This window comes from Desmodus rotundus, chromosome 2, assembly GCF_022682495.2.
Source record: "Desmodus rotundus isolate HL8 chromosome 2, HLdesRot8A.1, whole genome shotgun sequence".
Classification (NCBI taxonomy): domain Eukaryota; kingdom Metazoa; phylum Chordata; class Mammalia; order Chiroptera; family Phyllostomidae; genus Desmodus; species Desmodus rotundus.
In genome coordinates this window covers 86464903-86491656 of record NC_071388.1, presented here as the reverse complement: position 1 = coordinate 86491656, position 26754 = coordinate 86464903, and the positions used below count along the sequence as shown (strand labels likewise).

Below are 26754 nucleotides of genomic sequence, written 5' to 3'. Positions count from 1 at the left end.
CCTCATATTTCAGCCTCTCTTTCCCTGCAGATTCGGAGAAAAACTTTGAATCTCGAGTTGGTGATTTGGACAAAGAAACAAAATGTGTCTGCGTATGCAAAGGAAATCATTCAGGCATTATTCTGTTAAAGTAAAACCCAGAGAGCCGTATAGTTTTGCCAGTCACCTTAACAGGTGCAAGTAGATTTCATATACTTTGATTTTGTGGTATACTGTGCATTGTCATCTGCAGATAGACGATCACAATCCTCCAGTTTCTGAAAAGGAGATACTATAATTTGGTGCTTAAGAATTTGGAGTCGGGGGAGGGGTTTGTGGTTATGTTACCTTTGCTGTCTGCCTCACGAATGACAGAATTATGCATGGTATTTTGTATGAAAGGACTGTGAAAAATAGAAAGTCTGAAGAAAGGATATTCAGTGTTATTAGTCTTCTCATTTCCATAGAGAGAGGTGAATAACTCAACCTCGAAAAAGAGGAAAAATGATGCTTAATAAACACACGGAGAGCGCTTTGGAATAGGTGACCAGTAAACTCCAGTGGCCAGTGGGAACTCACTTGATATATAACAAAAAGAATTCTTGGTTTTCCTTAGATACTCTTCAGTAACTCATTTGATCACAGAGAATGGCAGCGTGTAATATGTGGAAAATGCAATAGTTTGGGAGTGCTTTCTACTTTCCAGACATGAAACTTTGGAACGGTCATTTAACCTATCTCATCCTTCGTTTTCCTCCTATAAAATTTGTACATACACTCAGTTTTTCTGTATCACAAACAACCCCCAAATCGCAGTGGTTTACGATAATAACAACGTTATTTTCACTTAAGATACCTGTCTGTTGGTGTGTGGCTCAGCTGCCACTCTACTCCAGCTGTGTTCCGTATTTATTCCCAGGCCCAGGCTGAAAAGACAACCTTCTGTGCAGTTCCTTTAGGTGCAGCCACTGTGAAAAACAGTATGGAGGTTCCTCAAAAAAGTAAGAATAGAGTTACCCCTCTTCTGAGTATCTACCTGAAAATTCAAAAATATTTATTTGTAAAGATATATGAGGTGGGACCCAAAAATGGAATTTATTTATAAAAAATTATTTATTCTTCTGTGTTTAAACTTCTGTTGCCCTCTAAGTATTCTCCATACGATGCAATACACCTATCAAGACATTCTTTCCACTACTTAAAACTTTTTAATCTTGTCAATTTTGATGCCTTTTAGTGCTCCTGTGGTCTTTTGTTTTACCTCTTCTACACTGGCAAAACATTTCCCTTTGAGGACTCTTTTTCATCTAGGGAAACAAAAAAGAGTTGCTCGGGGTGAAATTGGCTGAATAGGAAGGGTAAGGCATGGAGGTCATGCTGGTTGTGGTCAAAAACTGCTGAACACTCCGTGTGGTGTGGGCAGGTGTGCTCATAAATCACCCATCACAAAATGGGCAAATGTGTTGAGTCTTTAAAACAATTCACTGAAGTCAAATGCAGCCTCCCACAACACCACCAGCTGGTACACTGATACAGATGGGTTCCTAGAACACTCACCTAGTGGGGGAAGCCTGTACTACAAGAGGCCCCCCCCTCCAGAAGATAATTTCATTATTTTTTGGAGGGGGATCCCCTGTCATATGTACCACTATGTTCATTGCAGCATTATTCACAGTGGCCAAGACATAGAAACAAGTGAAGTGTCCTTCAGTAGATGATTGGATAAAGAAGACGTGGTACATATACACAATAGAACATTACTCAGCCATCAGAAAAGAAGAAATACTGCCATTTGCGACAACATGGACAGAACTTGAGAATATCATGTTAAGCAAAATAAGTCAGAAAAAGTCAAGAACCATATGATTCACTTATGTGGTATATAAAACTGAAAGCAACAGATAACACAAACAAAAACTCACAGATTCAGACAACAGTACGGTGGTTACCAGTGGGAAAGGGGGGTTGAATGGGAGGTAGAAGGGTAAAGGGGGTCAACTAGATGACAGGAGACTTGACTTGTGTTGAACACACAATGCAGTATACAGATGATGTATTATGTATAGAATTGTATACCTGAAACCTGTATAATTTTAGTAAGCAGTGTTACCCCAATAAATTTTAATAAAACTTGAAATTTAAAAAGCAAAGCAAAAAAAAAAAAAAAGAAAAGGATGCAAATACCTACTTAGTGATCCAAACCTTTGTGAGTATCAGACAAGGGAAGGTATATAAAAGTGGGCTGTAACCTAATGGACTGTCTACTAACATAAGGTTATCGTTGCTGAACAGTTTCTTTTACTGTTACTTACTTGGGGGATCAGTTCCTTCGATATCATTAAAACCCATCACTTCCTCATTCTTACCACAAACCTTTAGAAAGTTTGTAACCATTTCAGTTGTAGTTTTTTAAAAGCTATGTATTTTGCCTTTTTGTAGTCAATGCTTTTAAAATGCTACAAGTATATTATTTATATTTTCCACTATATTAAACCCCTTTGAAGAACTTTTTAGACATCCAAAAGTTTGTTGACTTTTTTCCCTTCTGACTAACGTGATAAAATTCTCTTGTAGGACGTTAGGAAAAATTTGGAAAAATAAAGAAGTAGTTTAAAACACTAATATTCAAACATCTGTCTTAATACACACATACAGACAGACATACAAATATACACAAATACTAATTTTTATTAAATTGACCACTTAATGAATACACTTCTTTGGGAATGTTTTTTCACTTTACTATATGCTGCTAGCATGCCTTTTTGCAGATTATTAAATATTTTTTAAAACATACATTTTATATTTTAATATATAATATTAATGTATGTTATATGTGATATATCTATAGTCATTAAGCCCAATAACAAAGCAAGCTCCCACAAACCCACTACACTACCCAACTTGAGAACTAGGCAATTACAACACCTTGAAGAAGTTACTTGTGTGCTCCTTTGCTGCGACCCCTTCCACCTGTGGGTAACCACTGTCCTCAAATTTGTGTATTGTCAACAGCTTTTTTTTTAAACTGTGTGTATATATATATATATATATTTCTTCTCCAAACAGTATATTGCTGTGTGTTGCATAGTTTAGAGCTTTATAAGAATGGTATTATATTGTATTATTTTTAGTGGTGAAATGAATATTGCAAAATTAGTTTAAACTGTCCTTTACTGTTAGATATTTAGAGACTTTTTTCTACTATTTTACCTTCACAAAGAGGTTGTTCAATCTTTGTGTGTGTGCCCGATTACTTTCTTGGGAATAATTTGTAGCAATAAAATTGCTGGGTTAAAGGTTAAGAATACTTTTAAGGTTTGGTGTTTTTTTTTTTTTAAATATACATAGGAAAATGTGTCCATCTTGAAGATTTTAATAGAACAAGCATTGAGATTTGCCTGGCAGATAATTTTGAATCATTACTAACTTTCCATTTTAAAAGGCAATAAGAAACACGAATGTCCCAGTGTCTTATTAAATTAAAAAGTCCAAAACAAAATTCCTCAATATGGCTGACTCCCTGAAATATATTCTGTTCCATCACAGGGTGACATTACTATCCCCTTAGTTCTTAAGGCTAGAAACCTTAGACACACCTTCCCTCCCTTCCCCACCTCCACTTCAGCCACCCCACACTTCCCTCAGTCAGTCCTCAAGTCCTGCTAGTTCTGCCCCACCCCCGCCCCGCCCGCCCCAGGAACCCACCCTTTCCCTTCAGGCCTCACATGCACTGCTCTAATTGAAACCTGCCAGTGTGGCATGTGGATCATTATGCAGCCTCTTAACTGCTCTCCTACCTGTCTTTAGTCTCCTGCCTCTCCAATCAGTCCTTCATGCTGTTACTTTTCTCAAAACATAGACTTGTCTGAGAAACTGACAAGAAAAAAATCCTTAATAGCTCTCCATTATCCACAGGATAAAATCCACACTCCTTAGTTAAAGCCCTTGATCTAATTTAACCTCCCTCTCCAGCTTTGCTTCCCAGTAATTCATCCTCCCCACTCCCCATCCAATCCCAAGAACTCTGTGTTTTGTATTCTAGCCAGCCTGGGCTACTTGCTCCCTATATATATTCCTATTTTTCCGTGTACTTGTTACTCCTTCAGCCTGCGATACTCCTCCCCTTCCCTCCGGGATGAAGTGCCGCTCATGCTCCAAGGCTGTGCCGCAATGCCAACTCCCCACGTGGTTCAACATCGGCATCAGTTATCGCAGTTACATATGGATGAGTCAGGCACGTTCGCATCTCTCGAAGTACTTTGAATGTCAAAACGTGAAAAAAAAATATTTGCTGGGTAGAATAAGCAGAACACAAACTATTTTAAACATATCAATTATAATACAACTCTGTAAAATGTATATATCTGTATATATATATGTGTGTGTTTATTTGTATATGTGTGTGTGTACATATATGTGGACAGACACACAGACTGATAGGAACACTTGAGCTTCTGAAATTCTTTTTGGAATTAGGTAGAATGAATACTTTTTAATAAAATTAATTATAAAATGATACTTGTTAGGTTTATTTTCTTTAGGGAAGATGCTTGCTTGGGCTTACACAGGTGTCCATTTTGAGGCTTAAACCATATCTGGTTCAGCTGCAGGAGACCCGCCAGTTGCTTCTGCTCCCTGTCCCAGGGTGGACTGGCGGGGTTGGAGGGGCCCGTTACCCTGCCAGATCTGTCTAGTCAAAGACACAGGTGGTGAACAGTCCCCTCAATTGTAAAATGAAAACATTGCACTAAAAAACTGTTAAATGGATGAGTAGATGACCTTTAAGGCACTTTCCAGTTCTTATATTCTGGGATATCTTTGGTGCATGAGACAGAAAAATGCTTAAGAACAAAGGAAAGTGCTGATTTGTTCTCTGTTCTAGCACCTTCACTGGTGTCAAGTAGTCAGTTGCTCCTTTTATCACCTGTGAACTGCCAAAATGTGTTGTGTGGGAATTTGTACATTTGGCTTCTGACCAAAGTGTACCACTCACTAGTGTGTGGCCTTGGGTGTGACCCTTTCTGTGACCAGGCGTCTGTTTGCTTATCTGAGAAATGATAAAGGTGAGACTAGATGCTCTGTGAGGTTCTTTGCAGCTTTCCTGTAATTTTATAATTGGTGTGTGTGAAAATACCCAAGGATTTTTTACCCTGTCGTCACTAGCCACGTTTCAAAGTTAGGAAGCCAGTTGCATGGGACTATTCACAAAATATTTTTCTCATCACAAAACACTGTAGATAACAAAGTGGAGCATCAGGGCATGCAAACTGATACGTGTGACAGAGGAATATCTTGGTTCCACCACTTCAACTCACCATAATATTTGCTCTCTTATAGTGGTTATTTCTCCAGTCTTAAAATTATCATCTTTGGTAATGTAAGCCAAAACATTTTGAAGATATCTTATAGGAAATGAAGATGTTGGAGTAGGTTTCAAATATGCACACTAATTCAGATCAGTCTAGTAGTAGTACAATGTATCTCAAAATATATGAACTCCAAAAGTCGCTGTAGACATCCTTTCTTCAGAAAGAGACTCCAAAGTCTTACTGAAGAAGAGGGCCCCATTTTAATTTCCAAGGGACAAACTAATATTTTATATATGAGACGGATTCCAAAGTTGCTTCTGGCAGACATAACTGTTAATGCTTAAACAAGTATTTCTTTTCTAGTAATTAGATTTTTTTCATTTTGATAGTCATAAATATTAACCACCAGCAGTGCATGAATAATTTATATTCAAATTGTCATACATCACTTTGTGAACACATAAAATAATTTACATTTATTTAGAACCTTTTATCCTAAAGCACTCTACATATATTTCTTTATAACCTGATTGCCAGTTATATATAGGACTCCCACCTGAAATAGGGGAGCAACCAAAGTAATAAAAGTATACAACTTCAAAAAAATAGAGGAAAGAGGGAAATGTAGTTTTTTACTTGTTCTTATATACTCTTATGACTATAGGATTGGAGAATCCATGTTGACCAAATGCACCAGCACAAAAATGGAATTGAATCTGCTCTAAAAGAGACCAAGGTATGTGAATTACTTCAAATGAATCAATGTACATTTGCTCATCTGTGGAACACCTGTTAGGGAGAACATGAGGAGCTTACTTATTGGAATGTAACATATTATATTTCAGCAGCCTGACACTTAGACCAACTAAAGAAAGGTAACATATAAAAGCAGTATAATATATATTACATTACATATATTAGATGTGTATCTAATTTAATGTGTACACATCTAATATATGTATCTAATATATGTATGTACGTATATGTATATCGAGAGGAGCAGTTTGTCATTCTTTCCTCCAAGGAATAACAGAGCACCAGGCCAGCCATACCTAGAATCCACAGCTTCCCCAGGCTGGCTGCCCTGCCAGAAATATGGACCTTTGGAGGATAGCACAAAGAAGCCGAACTGGAATGAGAATTTGTGGGTCTCAGGCTAGAGCTACGTATTTAATCTCCTTCCAACTGGAATATTCCAGCCATGCTTGAATTGTGCTGGAAGAAAGTCATGTTATTCCCTTATCTACTTTAATTGTGAACTTCACATAAAGCACATTTCACTCACATCTATTTTGGATATGCATAAAATGAATGAGTTAACTAACACTACCAGGTGCTGTTTTATTTTAACATTCTGCAAGGTGACTAAACTATTTCTCATTGCAGACTTCTTTTGCTATTAAAAATTTCAAACTGTCTTATTTTCACAAGTGGTTGAGAATTTGTGGGATGACTGAAGGGAGACTTAACCCATTTTAAACTATTTTTGAAAAATACATTTGTGAATTTTTTATGTACTAAAATCTCGTGGAATTTCTAGGGATTTTTGGACAAACTCCATAATGAAATTAGTAGGACTCTGGAAAAGATCGGCAGCCGAGAAAAGTACATCAACAATCAGCTTGAGCACTTGGTTCAGGAATACCGCGCAGCTCAAGCTCAGCTGAGTGAGGTAACCTCAGAGTGCTATCCAGGGGTTTATTCCAGTTAATGACCCGAATCCCAAAGCTCCTCATCGGAGAACTGTGAAATGTGTTCACAGACAGCAGTACAGTGTGTCCGCACTGAACGTTGTTGACAGCTTCTTGGAAAATGCAATTTTAAACAAAATGACATATAAATGAAACTATTTTTTTGCCATAGGCTAATTGATATACAGAAATATGCCATAGAAACATAACTCTTGTTTCTATCAGTTAGCTATGGTAAAATTGCTTGAAGTTGTAGTTTCCAAGAACCTATCGATGGATGACATCAAGTGAGAACTTACTGTAGATTGATTCTCTGCCCACTTTAGGAAGTCGAGTGAGGCAATAAAACTTGTTTCCATTTTACGTGTGATAGAAATTATCTCCTAGAAGTCTTTACATGCATTTCTTCATTCGATTTAAATAAATGAAGGCATATATTGTTGGGGAAGGTGGCTTAGAACAGGAACAGGGTGTCAGGACCCCTTGTTTTGTTCCTACCTGCTGTGTGAGTAGGAGGAAGAAGAATAGTGCGCGTTCGATGTGTGTCTGATCACACAGACGTCCTTGCCGTAGTGGCCTACTGCCATGTGGTGAGGAGTGTGAAAGCAAGACACATTCAAAGATAAGCAGTTTAATTAAACGACCAAATATTTTAATCCTTTCAGAGTTTTAGAATTTCAACCAAAAAATAAAACTTTCAGCCTTTGAAAGAACAGTCCCTGTCCCAGCAGTAGGGATCTAAAGGCTTTACTTTGAGACTTATGCCCCCTCTTTCCTCATATTGAAGAAGACCAGGGAAAACATTTACAAATGTCAGTTGAAGACATTTGTTTTTTTTTTTTTCATCAGTTAGAAGGAGAAAAACATGGAAATAAACTTAAGAAACTAATGTATTTTCAGAAGTTCTCAAAAACCAAACAGAAAGTAATCTTCACTTTTTTATTGTTATTTGTTTAATTATTTCCTCATGTGTGCATCTAATCATATATATTCTTACTTTTAAAATGCTGTAAAAGTCTGGTTAAAGCCACTCTGTATCCCTCAAACTTTGCTATTAAATAATTGATTATTAGATCAATTATTTAATAGCAAACTGTCATACTGTCATACTGTTTGTTAATCCTTATTAATTGCTAATCCTAATGCTCTATTATGATTGATTTTTTAAAACCAGTTTTGTCTGCATAGCACACAAATTAGATCGACCGGGACCCACTCTCCTATAAACTGCATAATAATGGCTGAGGACGGTTTTTATTGTGAACCATGCCCATGCGAGTTACAGTCAGTATATGAAGGTTAAAGTAGTTCATCATTTTATAGCATTTTAATTAAATACATGGTGCCTATTAGGGAAATAAAATAGCTACAGTTAAATGTCACTTTCGCAAATGCGTTCACAAGTGAGGGGGGAGGTTGTCATAAAATGATATGCACAAATTGCAAACACAAAGAGGTCAGATTTAAGTAATCTGCTTCTGTGGCGAATTTGTCATTAAATAAAATGTTTTCTCCCTCAGGCAAGGGAGCGATACCAGCAAGGAAATGGTGGAGTGACTGAAAGGACGCGACTGCTGTCTGAGGTACCCCGCTGTGCGCCCTCGCAGACTTCTCACCTGTCAGCGGGCCCCCTGTTCCGAGCCTTGATGATTTAATACTGCTACGCCGTGGGTTGTTTCAGGCATTGTTTCCTTTGAATCCTTTTCTTTAGGAGAAAATCCCTATTTTCTTATCAGTGAATCAGTTATGTGTGTATATTCTACTTGTTTCCACAAAATGCCTGAAGTTCTATTAAATTGAACATAAAACCTGGTGATAACATTAGCAAATTCATAACCTTAATTTTCTTAAACATAATAATTATAATTGATATATATAGAAGAGTAGGTAAATCACTGGCTTAATTATCTGTACAAATTTTAATATTAGTCTGCAAGATATAAGATTTGTTTTGGTGATTGCTGATAACTTGTATGTAGTACTATTTCTCTGTCTGCACATTGGGAGTGGCTTGGAACCCTTTCACTCTGAGAACCCCTGGAGTATCTGCATATATTGTTGTATCTGTGTTCATCACTTTGAAAGAGAAGTAAGATCTAATACACATTCCCATTTTTCACTGACAAGCTGAGAGAAAAAAATACCTTTAATAAGGCCAGTAGCCAATATGGGACTAAAATCCAAGATTATCTTTGATTACAATACAGTATAATTGTTACAAATTTTTCTGTATAATACAAGTAAGCTTCTTTTATAGAAATTATTTGAGGAGTAAATAGTTATTTTAAAATATGAAAAATATAACTTTAAAAATATTTAGCATTTAATCCTTAGCATTTGGTTCTTCTAGGCAAATAAAACATTATATAGGAATAAATTGCTCACTTAGGTTGAATAAATTAACACTTGAGGGGACTCCAGGGAACCATTTAGTCCTTTTGGAGCAGGTAGTTATCATCAGTTGTAACATTTCAGGTGCTGGAGAAAAATTAATTTGCTTTACTTGGATGAGCACTTTATTCCCAAGGAAGTTTTTACTCACCAGTTTGATAAAAAATAAAGTCAACTAAGTTGCAATAATTATCGCTTAGTTCTAGATCATAACAAAAATTTTCAATTTTTTTAAAGATGGTATTTCCCTACATATATTAATTCTAGCTTGAAATTTTGTTGAGAATGGTTGTGTAATTTTGAGGGTGTAATTTTATAATTTTGAGTATTATGTGGAGTACAGATAAGAACCAATCCGATAGTGCCTCTTGCAGTTAATGGTTTGGATAGAGCAATTAGAATATTTTATATATAGCCCTGTGGTATAAACATTATTTTAGTGTGCTATAGAGATAAAACTATAATGCTAAGAAAGATATCTAGTAAACCTGTAGAAACCCCAGATCTTTCTAGGATGTTTGTACCACGTCAGTGAATGACTGATTGCTAAAGACTGGCGTGGTAGACGCTGTGGGATAACTGCAAGGTCTGGGTGCCCAAACCTACAACAGCGGAGCTTCCATCCGTCCTGTGACCACCTGGTGACACTGATGAGGAAGTGGTTTGGGGAAGTTCGACCTCAGGGGCACTCTCAGGAGATAAAAAGCTTTGTATGGCTGCACATTTTATTATTCAAATTATGTCCCAAATACTCCTAATATCTCTATTCCTTTATGCATGTATTATTTCTAAATTAATTTTCTTAATACATCATTCAAAAATTTTGAAAGTTTATTAAAATTCAGTGCTCATGAAAACATTTTTTTAATGAAAGGTTACTGAAGAACTAGAAAAAGTAAAGCAAGAAATGGAAGAAAAAGGTAGCAGTATGACTGATGGTGGTAAGTACACTCATTTTAAAGAGAAAAGGAGCAGGAGAATATTTCCTCAAGAAATCTACTAAACAAACTGGTATTAAAATGGGGAGTTTGCTTTCTGACATGAATTTGTTGAGGAGAGTTGCATGGTGCCAAAATGATGTCTGATAATCGGTATACAGTTTTCCTTACAAATCAGCTGGGAAGAGCTGCTTTTCTAGCTGTAATTTAGGATTTTTTATATTCAAATGGAATAAGAAGTATGTATGCACTTTGTTGTGCCAATTTAAAAAAATATTTTGTTCTGTTTTCATCGAATGAGCTTCATTATCCCATTTGATGTGCCGGAGAGCACTAAGTGTGACGCCCAAGTGACACGAAGGCCGAGATCTGATGACCCCTGAGTTTTCCCTCTTCCCCGGTGGACCTGGCCGGGCAGAGGTCAAATAGAGAAGAATTAATAATCCTTCAGTAAGCATCCTCCATCAGGAGCTAGTTATTCTGACATGGCCCAGTAGTGACTGCCTAAAGCCCTTCTATGCTCTGGGAAGATTTTCTAATGGTATATACTGAGCCGTCTTTCAAAAGGGACATGTAGGGGTTTTGCAGTATGATTGAATGAGCCCATTGTGTATATCTCAAAGATAATTCTTCCTTTTCTTTTTCTCCGAGTGTATTCCCTTTCCCTTCAGACGAATGTACCAACCCATAAAAATATATTGCAGACACCCCTGAACTACCTCTTTAAAAACGCTTTCCCTAGAAAAGTCAGGAAGTTCAGCTTCAGTACTTCAAATGCTGTATCAGTTTCCATCTTAAAAGTCTCAGGAGGTTAAATGCCACAGCAAAAACGGTGTGAATGTCAGTAAGTTGTTGGCTGTGTTTTTAACCCTATTTTTGGATGAAGACAAAGTGAGGAAAATGTTATACAATTCTGTAGTAGGATGCTGCTCCAAATAAACATTTTTACTCCATGTTATTTTCATTTGGTAGCTCCTTTGGTGAAGATTAAACAGAGCTTAACAAAGCTGAAGCAAGAAACCGTCCAGATGGACATCAGGATCGGGGTTGTGGAACACACGTTGCTCCAGTCGAAGCTGAAGGAGAAGTCCAACATGACTAGGGACATGCATGCGACAGTCATTCCAGAATCTGCAATGGGTGCTTATTAAAACATACTGGGTGTTTGTGCTTCTGGTTAGTTGGTTTTTTATATCAAATCATATTTCATGTTGCGTATTTCAAAGCACAATTATAACTCTAAGAGCACGTTCAATGGGTATTTTTATATACACACATATTGTATCATGGTGATTATGAATGGTTAAAGCCTTTAAATGAATATATTTAATAAAGTAATTAAAAATTCTCACTTCTAAAGAAGCTTTCACTAATCATTCATTACATATGTTAAATGTAAGGTTAACCCCCACCTGGTTGGTTCCTTTTTCTTGTTCTTTATGTAGCCAGAGTGTGTGACCCCTGCCTTCTGTGGGTTCGGCTGCTGCTCTCACAGTGTGGACCTTTGACACAGGTCCAGCCACCTTTGGTTCAGTCCACCCCTAGAGATCACAAGGGCTTCTGCACCTACAGGCAGCTAGACATGGTTGGGGATTCCCTCCAAGACCCCAAACCACCGTCAAATCAGCTTTATGGTTACCTGAAATTCCATTTTAAAAAAAGAAAGCATAAGAGAAAACTTCAGTGTCCTCATTAACATTTGAAGTTTTACTATTTATCATGAGTATTTCATGACTAAAATGATTTTATATTTTCTGTGACTTAAGGCCAGCTAATAAGTAAATAAAAACCTATTTCAGTCATGTTCGCTCTGCTCCTGTAGGGACAAGAAGGTATACACACGTCTCAGTTCTGCGTTTTTCTGTGCCATTGGTAGCACTAAGGAATCACTGTAGCTGAAGGAGAGAGAGCAAGTCCGTGCGAGCCAGCGTGCTGGCCCGGTGATGGCCACACGCACACCTCACTGTGCAGCTTTGTGGACCCAGATTTCCAAACGGCAAAGTACGAGACGTTAGAGCACATTTACGACTAGCGGAATATAGCGCCCAAGCACTAACCAGAAGACAGTCCACATTTACTTTTTTATACATTTGGTGGTAAATTTTGACACGGATACTATACATAGAACAACAAAAATGATAAAATCCCTTTCTCATTTTTAAACTAATGTTTTCTACTTCAAATTTTTTTCTTAGCCTTTACTCTCTAGACATATACTCTAACACACACACACGCATTTTTTTCTTCAAGCTCTCTTAAGTTTAGATAAAAGGAAACCTATGTATAAACTACTTTAACTCAAGAGGGTGGCAGTCAATACAGTGGCAAATAAGACGGTTTATCTAATTTACGAAGAAGAGGGGGGAATCCACCATGTGATTATAGGCAGTTTGAAAAAGTCCAGACTTTTCCTTTATGGTCATGGTGGGGGCTAAATGGAGTGAAATCTATCATTGGTCCCATAAGCTAATATTGATTCCCCTGGAGTTTATTTGCATAGGTATTGTCAGGGCTGAGCAGTTGTTTTGGTTTGTTTTTTAATGAATTCCATCAATGTTGAGAACCCTTTTCAATAAATCAGAGCTCTCCATAAAATGCATTTTTGAAGGCAAAGTACACTCTCCATTTCATGCAGACATGCAGTAATCTAAGCTCTCTCCAATGAGTAGTGTGAGCAGCCCGTTTGCCTTCTCTGAAACAGTCCAGGTTGGTCTGGGTGCCCTTCCTCTCTGTTCCCGTGGGGCACTGAATGCCTCTAATGTAAAACCTACTGTACTATATTAGAGTTTTTTTCTTCTGCCCTCTCTAGATGTTCTGCTTGAGGATAGGGAGAGCGTCTTTTTCATTTCCACATTTGTAGTCAAGTGCCTACCCAGCACATAAGAGTGTGAGTTAGTAAGTGAATGAGTGGGTGACTGGCCTTATGCAATTCCAGAGTTTTGAAAACATGGCATATTTAACAACCCTGAGTTTGACACAGTTTCATCAAAGTAATTATAAATGATGGCTTTTCCTCTGTGGTATTGCATTGACATTGGAAGCATCAATGGGACCTCATGGGTTTTTCATACATATAGGTTAATAGAAATAACTAGACATACATGTGTGTTTACTTGTTTTGTCCCCTGAGAGATCCTAGAAGCAGTGATATCCCAGAAACAATGAGAATACCCACCATTCAGATCTTGGTTTCTAAATTTTCTACTAAAAAAACAAAAACAAAAAAAACTACTTTAGAAAATTACTGATTCCTGGCCTGGAGCAGAGAAAGGACAAAAATGAGCCTGAAATACCTTGCTGTCCGAAAGCAAAGAAGTGTGCAAAGAATGATGGGCAAACGGCGAAAGGATACACAGACTGAGGGGTATCCCTCCAGCCAAGCTGGGACAATTGAGCATGAAAGTAAATGATCATAGTGATGAATCTAACCTATATAATAATAAGAAAACGCGAGTCTATAAAGATAGAAATAAGTGAATCAAAGGGGAAAAGTCTTTACAGTAGAATGACAGCTAATGTAAAAGCAATACTATATTTAGAAATCACCATCTGGCAACTACCATAGTGGTAACTTTGGGTGGCAAGAATCAGCAATGGATGCTAAAACTAGTAGGTAAAAGTTCAGTAAGAAACTGAATATTTACATTCTTTCAAAGTAAATTGTAACTTTAGAAAACTGTGTCAGACGGCAGTTTAACTTTGATCAAAAGTTCACCTCACTCGTAGTGGAGCAGACAAACATCACGTGTCTCCTGAAAAGGGCACACCCTTGTGCGGTCACTGCTGAAAGTGCATAACCTGAGTCTCGTCACCCGGGATGAACACTGTAGAAATGGCCTGTACTCTTCAGAAATTATAGTAAGGTCATGAAAAAACAAGACAGAAGTTCCTCCAAATTAAAGGAGACTAAAGGGACATTACTAGATGTCCTGGGCCAGGACAAAAGTCTTTTTGTTATGAAGGACATAATTGGGATGACAGGTAAAATTTGAGTGAGGTCTGTAGATTAATAGATTTAATAGCATTAAATCAATGTTAATTATTTGATACTTGTACTGTGGTTACATAAAATGTCATTGCTTTTAGCAATGCACACAGAAGTATTTGGATATAACGAAGAATAATGTCAGCAATTTCTAATTGTTCAGGGAAAAAATATGTGTGTGTGTGTGTATATTTACTGTGTGTACAGAGAAGGAGAGTGATAATGGAAACAGGAATTGTTAACATTTTGGAGAATCTGGACAAAGGGCATATAGAAATCTATTATACATTTTAAAATGTTTTTTCTATAAATCAGAAATTATTTCAAAATGCAAAGCTTAAAAATAATGGTTCTTAGAAATAACATACTCGATATAGAAGTTAGCCTCCTCTGAATCAAATAATCAACTTGAAATCATATGACCTTCCAAATAAAATTATATAGCCCATTGAATACATCTTAAACTCACAATTTTATTATCATTGATTTATTGATTATAAAACCAAGTAGGAACAATTTTTTGACAACTCTAAGGAAGTTTTTCTTCTGCCCTCTAATTTATTTCAGCATTTCCCATGACTTTGACACAAAAGCTAAAGTTCGTGTAACTGTCAAATCTGAGAAATGTTAAACAAGTTTCATTTTCTTCATGTCTTCCCAACTACATTGTAAATCTAAAGGCAGCAGATGTAGTTCCATTTTTTACAAATATGTAATCACAGACCTTTTTTAATCCTTACCCAAGGACATTTTTTCATTGCTTTTAGAGAGAGAGGGAGGGGGAGAGGGTTAGAGAGGGGAAGAGAGTTAGAGAAACTTCGATATGACAGAGAACCATCAGTTGGTTGCCTTTTGTACACACCCAACAGGGGACCAAACCTGCAACCCAGGCAAGTGTCCAGACCAGGACTCAAACCGTGACCTTTCAGTCTGCAGAACGATGCCCAACTAACCGAGCCACACCGGCCAAAGCCACAGACCCCTTTAACAACCAAACACACATTGAGAAAGCAAATTTAGGTAAATAAGCATGTGAAAATCAGTGTACAGATTTGAGATTATTTTCCAACTTTTTATTAGAACCAGCCAACCTATGTAGGAAGATAAGAGACATGCTACACTGATTCATAACTGTCCTGCCTGGATGGCTCACAAGCATGCGATGCTCTTTGGATGTCAATAGACTTCAAAGATGTGAGAAACTTTGTTGAGGACCTAGAATTACATGGCCAAATACTTTTCTTCTTAACACTCTTCTGCACAGCCCTGGCTGGTGTGGCTCAATGGATTGAATGACAGCCTGCAAACCAAAGGGCCAGTGGTTCAATTCCCAGTCCACATGCTTGGGTTCTGGGCCAGGTCCCCAGTAGGGGGCATGAGAGAGGCACCCACACATTGACATTTCACTCTCCCTTCCCCTCTGTCTTAAAAAAAAAAACAAAACTTAAAAATAATTCTTCTGTACAAGCTCAAAATATTGTTTTTCTTTAAAGCAGTCTTTAATTATAACAATGTAATTAAATGTAGTTGGAATATACTGCCCTACTCTGTGGTCAGATAGCATTATCATAGCTGTATATTTTTGAAAACTTAATGTGACTAACAACCAAGTCATAAATCCAAAGTTCTTCTGCTTAAAAAGGAGGAATGGTATTTTAAAAGGTAAAAACAATATTGGATTTGCTAGATTTGGGGGATTTTTTTTTTTTGATGAGACTTTTCTTAAAAAAATAAAAATACAGGAGAGGAGAGCAAGAACTATGCTCATCTTAAGGTATCATAAATTACACATCTCAAGCATTAGATTTTCATAATTGTGTGTTTTTAATAACACTTGCAGAACTCAAATCTGATTCGCTGACTTACCATCAACACCTTATTTCAGGCCCTCCTCAGGCCCCTTCATACTTTGTTCTTGCACTGCTGAGTACTACAAGGACACTTCCGGCTGATGACCAGATGGTGCCCTATAGCACACCACCTGCTTCTTCCCACTCCCTACCTGACAAGCTAGCAGAAAGGCTTCAAGCTCCATACATAGCCCCTCCATACGAGGGTCAGTTGTTAACAACTACTTAACCACTTTCTTACCCTGCAAAGCATTCTCTAGACTAGCAACCTCTGAAGTTCCTAAAAATGGTTGGACATCTAAATCAAATAGGAAACTTTTTAAAAAATACCCAATTTCCTAGCCCTCTTCTCAATTCTTACTAAATAGGTTCTGGGTGGAACTCAGGGGTGAGAAACTTTGAAAAGCTTCCCTGGCGATTGGTCCAGCTAATCTAAGAATTACTGTGGGGTCCAACCCCTCCAGAAAGTTTCCCTAGCTGTAAGTACATAGACACAGCATCTTAGATCTAAAAAGTTATTTAAAGAGGATCAAAATTAAAGTGTGGCCTATAGACTATCTTAACAGTCCCGCCTGGGGTCATTTTTAATAATTACCCTAGATTATTTAATACACGCTAGAGTTTGAGACATACTGATATTAAAACTGACACACACACAAAAATCAAAAAGTGTCCCAAAAGGTTAAGGGGACTGCTTGCTTATAAATCAAGATCATAAATTGCAGTTTTCTGCCTGGTTCTCAGTGGGGTCTGTGGCAGTTCTGTGGGACCTCACGTTCACGGCACCTGTCCCCCATTGTGAGCCATTGCATCCCAAAGCCACTCCTGTCCACCGCCTGTTTTCTCTGTCCCTGTATAAAGGCTTTTGCACAGAAGAGTGCATGGGGAGTCCAGGCACCTTGATTCCTCCCAAACCTGCTAGTAACCGCATGACTTTGAGGACCTCACATTTCCTCAGTGTTGAGATTTCTCCCCTGCAGAGTCAGGAGAAGGGTTCAAATATGCTGAATGCTTCTGGCCCCCAAAGTGCATGATTTTAAATCTTTAGCAGTCTCTCCGTTTGTAATAACTAGCAATGGTGTACTAGCTTTGAATTGCTGATCATCAGATATCTGGAAACTTTGAGAGCAGTTGTTAAATTGTTGGTAGCTTAAAACCAGCCCATAATGCGAATATTTACACCATGAAATAGGAAAACACTAAGAATTAGGGTTTTTAAAAGCAAAACCAAACTAAACATAGAGCTGGTTTACCAGCACACCACTGGTAATAAGTAGTATGATATTTCCAGACCAGAACCAAAAGCAGTAAATATATAACAGAATGCTCTACCATATTTTAAGGTAAATTATTACAGTACTAATTGAATCACATCAGATTTGAAAATTGTTCTAAAAAATTATTAAGTCTCCATAAAGCTACTCAGTATGTCAAATGTGCATCCCCTGTACCATCTTATTGATGTTACCTTAGTGCCTTCCCAACTAAACCCATCCCTTTTAGAGCTTCTCAAATCAGCAGGCTAACGCAGCCCAAGCATCTTCCTACACGATGGATTCAAACACCATGCTTGTATGACTGAAAAAATGTGGAATGCACAACTAGTTCAATTACCTGACTATAAAAAAATAGCTAATTCAGTTCACTGCATCATTGATCCCTTTAATTGTGTAGCAGCTTCCTATTGATAACAGGAAATGTCCCCGAGCCAACCATGCTGAAACTGAAACTGGCCAGTTTTCCACAACCATAAATTTTAATAAGGATTCTATTATGCATAATATTCAGAGACTAAAAATCACAGCCAGAGTTTATTAGATTTTTAAAAATTTTCACTGACCTATTTCCCCTGCATATGACCCAATTTCTCTTATGCTTCCCGGACTTTGTTAGTCATTAAAAGTTAGCCTCTACTTCTGTTCATGCCTGGATACTTTGTTTCACGTAGAGTTTGTGATACATTTTACACCATCTATCCATCTGGTTTTTGGAAACCACTCAGCCACCCATGAGCTTTACAGAAGGTTCTGCTGATCCAGAAGTGATAACTTCAGTCATATTTCTGACCTCTTGGTTTAGGCAGATGCTATAAATGTGTATATTTTTGTAGTAAAAATACAACAAAAATGTGATGTCTAGCTACTGTATTTTGAGCACAGTATCAGGTACTTAGGGAAACTAATATGAATAAGATATAATCCCCCTCTCCAGGAGCTCACAGCCTAATGGGGGAGATATGTGCATGATAATAAAAGGTTACACTGGTAAGTTCCATATCAGGGGAGAAGCAGTGTTATTGAAGCTTGATGAGCAAATAATTCCAACTTGGACAAAACAAGAATTTGTAGATGGATGAGCAAGATTCCAGTAGCAAAGGAAAATGGGAAACACCATTCCAGGTAGAGGGAAGGGACACAAACCAAGTCACGGGGAAGGGTGGTAAGCGATCCAGGGGGTCAAGAGAATGTGTTAGAGGAACACTGGGAGAAAAAGACAAAAATGGAAGGGTTTTGTTTTTCATGGCAATATTTATATTTATCTTTGCAATACCTCAGGTAAACCATTTAGCAATGTTGGGTAAGGTGTTATTTTCACAAAAACACCTTTCAAAACAAAAGTATTTCTATTTTCCATAAGAGTTAAAATTATATGCTAAAACAGAATTAAATTCTGAAATAACATGAAATAGTATCCGGAGACTTTGGAATAAGACCAGATAATGAACTTTATCATTAAATAATGACACAGAACTGGAAAACTGATCCAGCAGGAAAATATAAAAATCTACAATTATAAATATGAATTTGGTCCATGGAGGTGCTAGAGCAGTATTTACAGCATCCGATTGTTTCCTACTTAAGGTGAATACTGCAGTTGTCAAGTGTTGAATATCACAGAGAACAGCATTTTATTTACCTGACCATTGCTACAAATACAGCTAAAATCTTGGCACTAAAAATAAACACGTTTTCTGTAGTTGGGAGTTCCTTTTATCTACAAATTAAAAATTTCTGTTAAAATAAATACAAAAACTCAGAATTCCACTCTTAGCAATACTGCAAAATGCAATCTTTTCAGTTGAAACACAGTAAGTAAATTACAAGAAGTTTTGCACAGATTGTTAATGATGTAAACTCAGCAGCAGAATCCTATGTCATGGAAGTTACTGTCAGGTGATGGGGGAAAAACAGGTACCAAAGGCTGGACTGATTCTCCAGCCTAATTCTAGAAAGAGAAAAACAACGCTGGGATGTGGACTTTCCTCTCCCTTCTGAGAGTGCAGCAACTCTCGGCTCTCGGCTGTGTTTTCATCAGGCAACGCTGCTCCATTACCTCCCAGAGAGGTGGACGGGTCCTCTTCTTGCTCACAAGGTGAGGAGCACTTTACAGAGACACTGATGCTGCTTGATGTCAGCAAAGACTCCTGGCCTCATCAAATTGATCAACATCCACAGAATTTTCTTTTTCTAATTGGAGCAAAGGGTGTCAGAGCACAGAAAGTTCATGGACCCATCCCTGCCGGAAGCTTCTACTTTGATAATACTTACAAGTTCAGTAGTTTTACTAATGGAGCTATCTGGGTTTGGCCATTTGGGACACTGAAAATGTCTCGCTTCAAGTATATAATCATCCATGACACAAGAGGCATTGGTGTATTCTGTGCCTTCCCCACTCAGGGACAAAACGCCACCCCTTGACCTTTCCACAGGGATGATGGAAGGGCTCTGTTCTTTTCCGTGTGGCATTGCTTTAGGGCTGTGGAATAATCACTCGGCTGTATGTTTAATTGACTCAGCAGTTTGAATTGTTTCTCTAGCTTTGTTTTCCCTGCCGGTCCAGGAATGAAGAGCATGTTGACACAGGCGTGAATATGACTGTCTGGCACCTCAGACTCTTCACTAAGCATGGCCTCAACCAGTGCATCATACTATTTCTCAGTTTGCACCAAATAGTTTCTTCGCGAACGAATGTGTTTTGAGAAGACAAACCTGTTGACAGTGCCTTTGTGCTGAATTTGCAACATACCGTCTAGCACGATGTGCGTGCCTGTTCTTCCAGCCGCGGCACTGCAGTGGACAACAGCAGGCCCCATCGCACGGCGCTTCCCACGGGACACCTTTCTCTGGAAAGTCAGCACTGGCAGCGAGTAGTGTGGCACTCCTGTGCCGGGCCTCTGAGTGCGGTGGTGCCGCATGACCATGCCCACTGGGTCGTCCTTTCTGGGAGGTATTTTTTTTATCTTTGTGTTTCTTTCTTTTTTTAATCCTCCCCTGAGGATACGTTTTTATCGATTTTAGAGAGAAAGGAAGGGAGAGCGAGAGAGAGAGAAAAGAGAAAACCTTCGATGTGAGAGAGAAACATTGATTGGTTCTCTACCATACATGCCCCAACCGGGGATCAAACCCCAAACCAAGGTAGGTGCCCGGAACGGGAATTGAACCTACGAACTTTTGGTGTACGGGATGACATTCCACCCAGAGGAGCTACCTGGCCTGGGCTATCTTTGTGTTTCTTAGAGTAAAATTCCTCACAGCAGAAGAGGCAAACATTTGAAGACTCTTCTGAGTGACCAGAAAGTACCCACACTTTCACGGTCATTGGCAGGCCAACGCTAGTTGCATTGCCTCCTTCCTTTCTCCGCGAGGTCTGTGGTCAGGACGATGACCTCACATTATGCTCCCGTATCATTCCCCAGAGATTTTCGGCTGTGGATTTCAGTGGACCTGGGTCAGAATGCAAGCTTTTGGCCTGTTGTAACCGTGGACATAACTGGCATTGATGTCATCAGTCAGTTTGCCACCTTTTTCAGCCAGTTTGAGAGTTTAACCCAAATGTAAAAGTTTTAACCTGGTAAAACTCTTTCAGTGTCTCAATTCCTCAGGAAACCCACTGTTTGCCTATAAGTCTGCAACGTGCTTTGGAAAGTGCTTCACTGGAATTGCTCCAGCGGCATCTGCAATTGGAAAGATAGGCGTTGGAGATGAGGGTATTACTCGAGAGGAAATACTGTCCTCCAGATAGAAAGAAGTATGCAGTCTACAAGCATTTCCCTGAGCTCCAGCAGAGGGAGGGCAGAGGGGACTAGAGTGGTGGGAGGGGATACTGGGGCTGGTGGCTCTGGGGAGAGAGCTGAAGTGTCAGCCACCAGATCCTGTGCTGAGTCATTCCCCATCCTGCAGAAGCCATCTTTCTTGGGTCAAAACGGAGTGTTTTGAATGCAAAGATAGGGTCAAGCAGGAAAAACGGCCAATCAAATATGCACAATACAATAAAATATGATAATAGGCTGGGTGCAGTGAAGCATAGTTGAGGAAATATGACTCCAGTGAGCGGAAAGGGTGTTTCAACCAGGTCTTCTAGGACTTTGCAGAATGGGAAAGAGGAGAAACAGCGCTCTAAGAAGGACTAACATGAACAAAGTCACAAAGACGATGGTAGCTGTCACTGTTCCTGAGTGTGCCAGGCACTGTGCTGAGCCCTTCATCTATATTATTGCACTTTATTTTGCAACTGAGTGTAGGAGGTATTGTTTTCATTTTACAGATACGGAACTGGGATCCAGAAGAGCTAAGTAACATGCCCAAGGCCACAGAATAGTGGACTCAGGATTTAAACTCACTATGCCACAAAATTTTTAATCTGAAAAAAGTAAAGATATATGATGTAAGAGCACAACAGTCAAGTTATAGTATAATATGTAGTATATACACATATACTTACATATGCACACACACACACACCCGGGGGGACCAAAAGAAGGGAAATTATGTATGAAAATTGTGTTTAATCACACATGTTTAAACTTCAGACACCTTCAAAGTGCCTTCCATTTGATGCAATACACCTATCAAGACATTTTTTTCTACTGCTCAAACCAGTTTTGCAACTCATCGATTTTGATGCCTTTTAATGTTTCTATTGTTTTTATTTCACCTTTTCCACATTGGCAAAACTTTTTCCTTTGAGGACTTTTTCCATTGGGGAAACAGAAGAAAGAGTGGGTGAATAGAGAGGGCTGGGCGCGGGGGTCATGCTGCTTTTGTTCAAAAACTGCTGAACACTCAGCATGGTGTGGATGTGCTTATAAAGCACCCATTGTGAAATGGGCAAACACATTGGAAGAGCCTTAAAAAAAATTTACCGAAGCTGAATGCAGCCTCTCACAACACCACCAGCTGGTACAGTGTTACAGATAGGTTCCTAGAATACTCATCTGTACTACAAGGGGCCCACCTGCTAGAGGATAATTCCATTTTGGGGGGGGTCCTCCTTCACATGTAATCATTTGTAAAAACTGTGATAACCCTTTATTGAGCAGCTACTATTTTTGCAAGAAAGTTATTTTAGGTATTAAATCATCACACAACAGCTTGACCAAAGTCACCAGTTAGTGGCAAAGCTAGAGACTCTTGCCACACAGAAAGGACAGAGGGGGCTGAGGAGGAGAGAGAGAGGATGACAGTTATGACTTTCCAGAGAGGTATCAGTGGAGAAAAAAACAAGGACGTTTCGGCAGCTATGAATGACAACTACACTATTCTAAGTCTGCTGCCATTCACCCTCCTCACTTAATGCACATAGAGAAGGAATGAGATTCAGGGTCTACAGAGAGACGGTACTTGATTTAAACATTGCTGAATTTGAAATGTGTCCAAAACATCCATGTGGATACACTCAAATAGCCACAAATACCGGTGGTCAGGATTTGGTTTGAGATATCTTGTAACGGAAGGTGGTGGAGGAAGCTGTCCAGAAACTGAAATAGGCTATAAGAAAATAGATCAGCTTCTGTTTTCTTGGACAGGGCCAGTACGGCCAAGATCAAGTCTGCCCAGGGATGTCATGATTTAGTCCAACTTGGAACGGGAGGTAGCAATCCTGGAGTTTCAGCCCAGGGGCAGCTGGCCAGGGATCGGAGCATTGTTGGTGTGATGCCACATGCTAAAGTAGGTAAGGATGTCGGGTCGTGCAGAATGAGGGTAACATCTGGTCTGCCCAGGGCCTGTGGCCAGTAAAGAAATGAGGCGAAGGTCGAGACACTGAATGGGGTTCCCCCTGCAGTGACTATACCTTAGAAGGGACCCAGAAATCCAGGACACCGGAAAACTGCATGGCCCTTAGAAATATTCATCAGCCCCCCTTATTTTCAAGAGGTGTTGTTGATCCAAAAGTGCCCCTTTTGGTCAGATTTCTGATCTCTTCTTGGTTTAGGCAGATGTTATTTAGTCCTGATCTCGCTGGAATTCTGAAAGGGACTGAAGTGACTCTGGCCCAACCCATACCACTGACCGTGAGCAGTGCAGCTCGACCTGTTTATGTGTACAGGTGGCAAGCTGGGAGCCAGCCAGGCAGACACAGTTCTGGAAAGTAGGATGGAAATGGGCAGAGATGGGAGTCATCTACCAGTATTCTGGGCCTCAAGCCTACGGTGTGTAAGATCGTTCAGACACATAGGCTGGAAAAGGGACCAAAGATTGGAAAAGCTTACCTTTAAGGACCAGTCAGAGGAAGGAAACTAAGAAAGATTAATCAGATAAGTTAAAGACAAGTGAGAATAATGTAACTTCTAATTTTCCCTTCTTTTCACTCATCCCTCACGTCCTGTGTGACACTTTGATTTCCTACTTTGATTTGTAGTTGGAACAAGCCTTCAAAAAGAAAACTCGCTTCATTGCAACAGGGTAGTAACGATTCCTGCCGCTGGGGATGTGATGTGTATTAACTGGGATAATGTACATGACTGTGTCTATTGGGGGCTCTACAGGTGCAGACTCTCCCCATCACTGGCTGCTGCCCACCCTCCCACTTCCCTGGGTTACAGGCCTTAGCCTCTAAGTCTTTTGATTTCACCATGAAAATGGAAACAGCTGTGATTAAATTAGGTGTGGTCGATTTCTGCATGCAGGCTTCCCAGTGAGAGAAAAGGAAAGAATCAAGCTTCTGCTTTCCATTGTGTTTTCAAAACTGTTCTTTGGCTATCCCATTTCACGGGTGAGAAAATTGAAACAATCATCTGAACAGAAGTGCCTTCTCCAAATTCATAGCTATCGTCTGTGCCCTGGCAGACACTTTCCTGTTGGTTGCTTAGCATTTGGAAAATTTCACAATCCGGAAGAAGCACGGCAATGAATCGTTTGGTAATACTTATCCTTCCGATTCTGAAGCACACCAGTTCCCCAGAATCTCCTTATAGGCGGTCTATGGCTTAGCGATCACATTTCAGCTCTGCCATCGTGTAAGTGCAAAGATGATGATCTGTTACCTTTCCCCTTGTTAGGAAGACGTAGCCGGTGTTTATGATTGTGTGGGTCTCCATTAGTTCACTTCCTGAACCCACATTTCCCGTATGCTCACACAGTTTATCTTAGAAACTCACACAGCTTTCAAAACATAGTTCCGTTGTCTACACAGTAACTCCTTCATGGGCTGGGGACCCATAATCTTTGACAAATAAAATGGAGAACCTAAGACAAACAGTTCCACCACAGTCTTCCTGAACTGCTCAACCCTAGGAAATTGATAGATGTTTATATCATGATCCAGAAGCCTCTCCACCTCCGCTTTGGAGGTCGGGCGGAGTTCCAGACAGAGAAAGCTCATGCTGGCTTATAATAGGCTCCTCCTCCTGCCTATGACGCCCTCCCCTCTCCACCACCTGCGGGCTCAAGGACCCCCAGGGAGAATTTGTCTAACCTAATGACCTGTGCATGTATGTGTGAGTACGTGTATAGACACACCGACATTCAAAAATGAGGGGACTTTACATAAAATGCAAATTTAGACCTCAGCTAAAAATCAGAGAATGCCACAAAACAAGGCCTGCACTCCCATCCGTGACAATCAGGCCACGTGGAGTCCTGCTCTTCATTGCACCTCCATCCCCAGCACTCCTGGTGGTGTTCCCGAAATACATCAGTTACTGTCCCTAATGCTAAATATGATGACACGGGATTTTAAGGAAGCTTATCTTGACCATTGCACTCTTTTGTGCGACCTGCTGGGCTCAGTAGATACTTATGGGAAAGTGGTGAATTCCTGCTGCCTGCTAGACTACCCCACAGATACCAGCATCTCCAGGCCCCATTAGGCTGTCTGCTTTCTGGGGTCGGGGGGATCAACAGGGGTTTTTTCCAGCCCTTTCTCTGAGTCTCTAGAGCTCTTGAAACAGAATCTGTCCAGACTCCTAAGGTCATCCAAAGGCCACGAGACAGCTCCCAGGGCTGGAACACATGGTGGCAGGAATCGGAGTTTGGGCCCCGCCAACACCTCCGGCTCCTCCAGCTCCTCCCCTGGAACAGTGCAATGTGAGCCGACTGGAAGGGAGATTTTTGTTGTTGTTGAAAGGTTGGTACTTCTATATTTTATATCCAGATACACATACTTTATATAGATCCATATGCATATTGTACATATACATAGGCATGTGGGATTTTGATATATCACAGTAGAAAATTTAGGTATGTTATTGGTCTATAGTTCAGTTGAGGTGGGGAAGTCCTCGCCTAGAGTGTGTGGACCTTGTTTTCTGAAATATTGAACTTCTAATTTGAGAAAGTACCCTGCACAGACACTAATGCTCATATTACCCTTTCACGAGCCTTACTCTGCTGACCAACTTGTACATCAATTCTCTCTTACTGCCCTTTCCCGTTCATCCTCAGAGGTGCACAGGGTAGAAATCATTACCCTGCATAAAGAAAAGGAAAGTGAGGCGCAGGTGAAGCGGGCTGCTGGCGGCCATCAGCTGGGTGGGGTGGAGTCAGGGAAAAGCCCGCCTCCCAGCTGGCAGCCCAGAGCTCTTTCTGAGACGGAAGCCTTCATCAGGATCCAGTGCACATTTGAAGCATATCTGTGATTGAATAAACTATCCACAGTCCTAGGCATTTAGTACATAGCAAGATAACGCAGAATATTAAAAAGACATATGCACTGCACTGGAAGTTTCTAGCCATTGTGCTGGAGTAAGAGGCTTAGAGCAGCTGTCAAGTTGCTCCGTAATGAAAAATGGTCATGGTTGGGATACGCTCCTTTATCTCACTAATTCTATAACCCATATTTTTTTATCAAGGACCTCAAGCCTGAAGAACTCAAACTGCATTTTGAAGCTTATCTCATTAATATGCACCACCACACCCTTGAAGGATGTGGGGGAAACATTATCTCCACGTTTCATAAGAAACATGGCCGTGGAGAGAAGCCCAGCCATACATGTCTGGGTGAAGGATTCAGAGATGGCATCCTTGTATCGTCATTTATCCACGTCTGATTTGGCTTTGCCCTCGCCTGTAAGAAACAACACTGAGATAAACCAAGTGGAATGCTGTCATTTCAGCCTGATGTGCCTGGTGTCACAGTCTGACCAGTACAATAAGATCAAAGTCCCAAGGCTATGGCAAGAATGAGAGGCTGTGAGGAGGCAAGACAGGGAAAGAAGCCATTATGCAGTGGCCTGGATACTCACATGTCCTTGGAAAAATATGAAAAACACAGATGTGAATTATTAACCAGTGACAGTTGAAACCTGTATCTCACAGGGAGAACAGCCAGCTCAGACATCCAAGCAGAGGCACTGGGGTCCTGACGGAGGCAACTGTCTCAGACCTTGGC

The 26754-nt window shown here is 39.7% G+C and overlaps 1 protein-coding gene and 1 pseudogene across 1 annotated transcript in view; one reads left to right on the top strand and one right to left on the bottom strand.

The window, feature by feature from the left end:
• Window positions 1-11673, top strand: part of IFT57 (intraflagellar transport 57) — a 71699-nt gene extending 60026 nt beyond the window's left edge. The window contains exons 7-11 of the mRNA XM_024578170.3: window positions 5956-6027; window positions 6832-6963; window positions 8503-8565; window positions 10248-10314; window positions 11284-11673. Of these exons, the coding sequence (XP_024433938.2) occupies window positions 5956-6027; window positions 6832-6963; window positions 8503-8565; window positions 10248-10314; window positions 11284-11462 (513 nt within the window). The 3' untranslated portion in view covers window positions 11463-11673. The remainder of the gene's footprint in view (window positions 1-5955; window positions 6028-6831; window positions 6964-8502; window positions 8566-10247; window positions 10315-11283) is intronic.
• A 7940-nt stretch (window positions 11674-19613) lies between these two features.
• LOC112320447 (receptor-type tyrosine-protein phosphatase zeta pseudogene) lies at window positions 19614-24747 on the bottom strand (annotated as a pseudogene).
• Between the last annotated feature and the right edge of the window lie 2007 nt (window positions 24748-26754).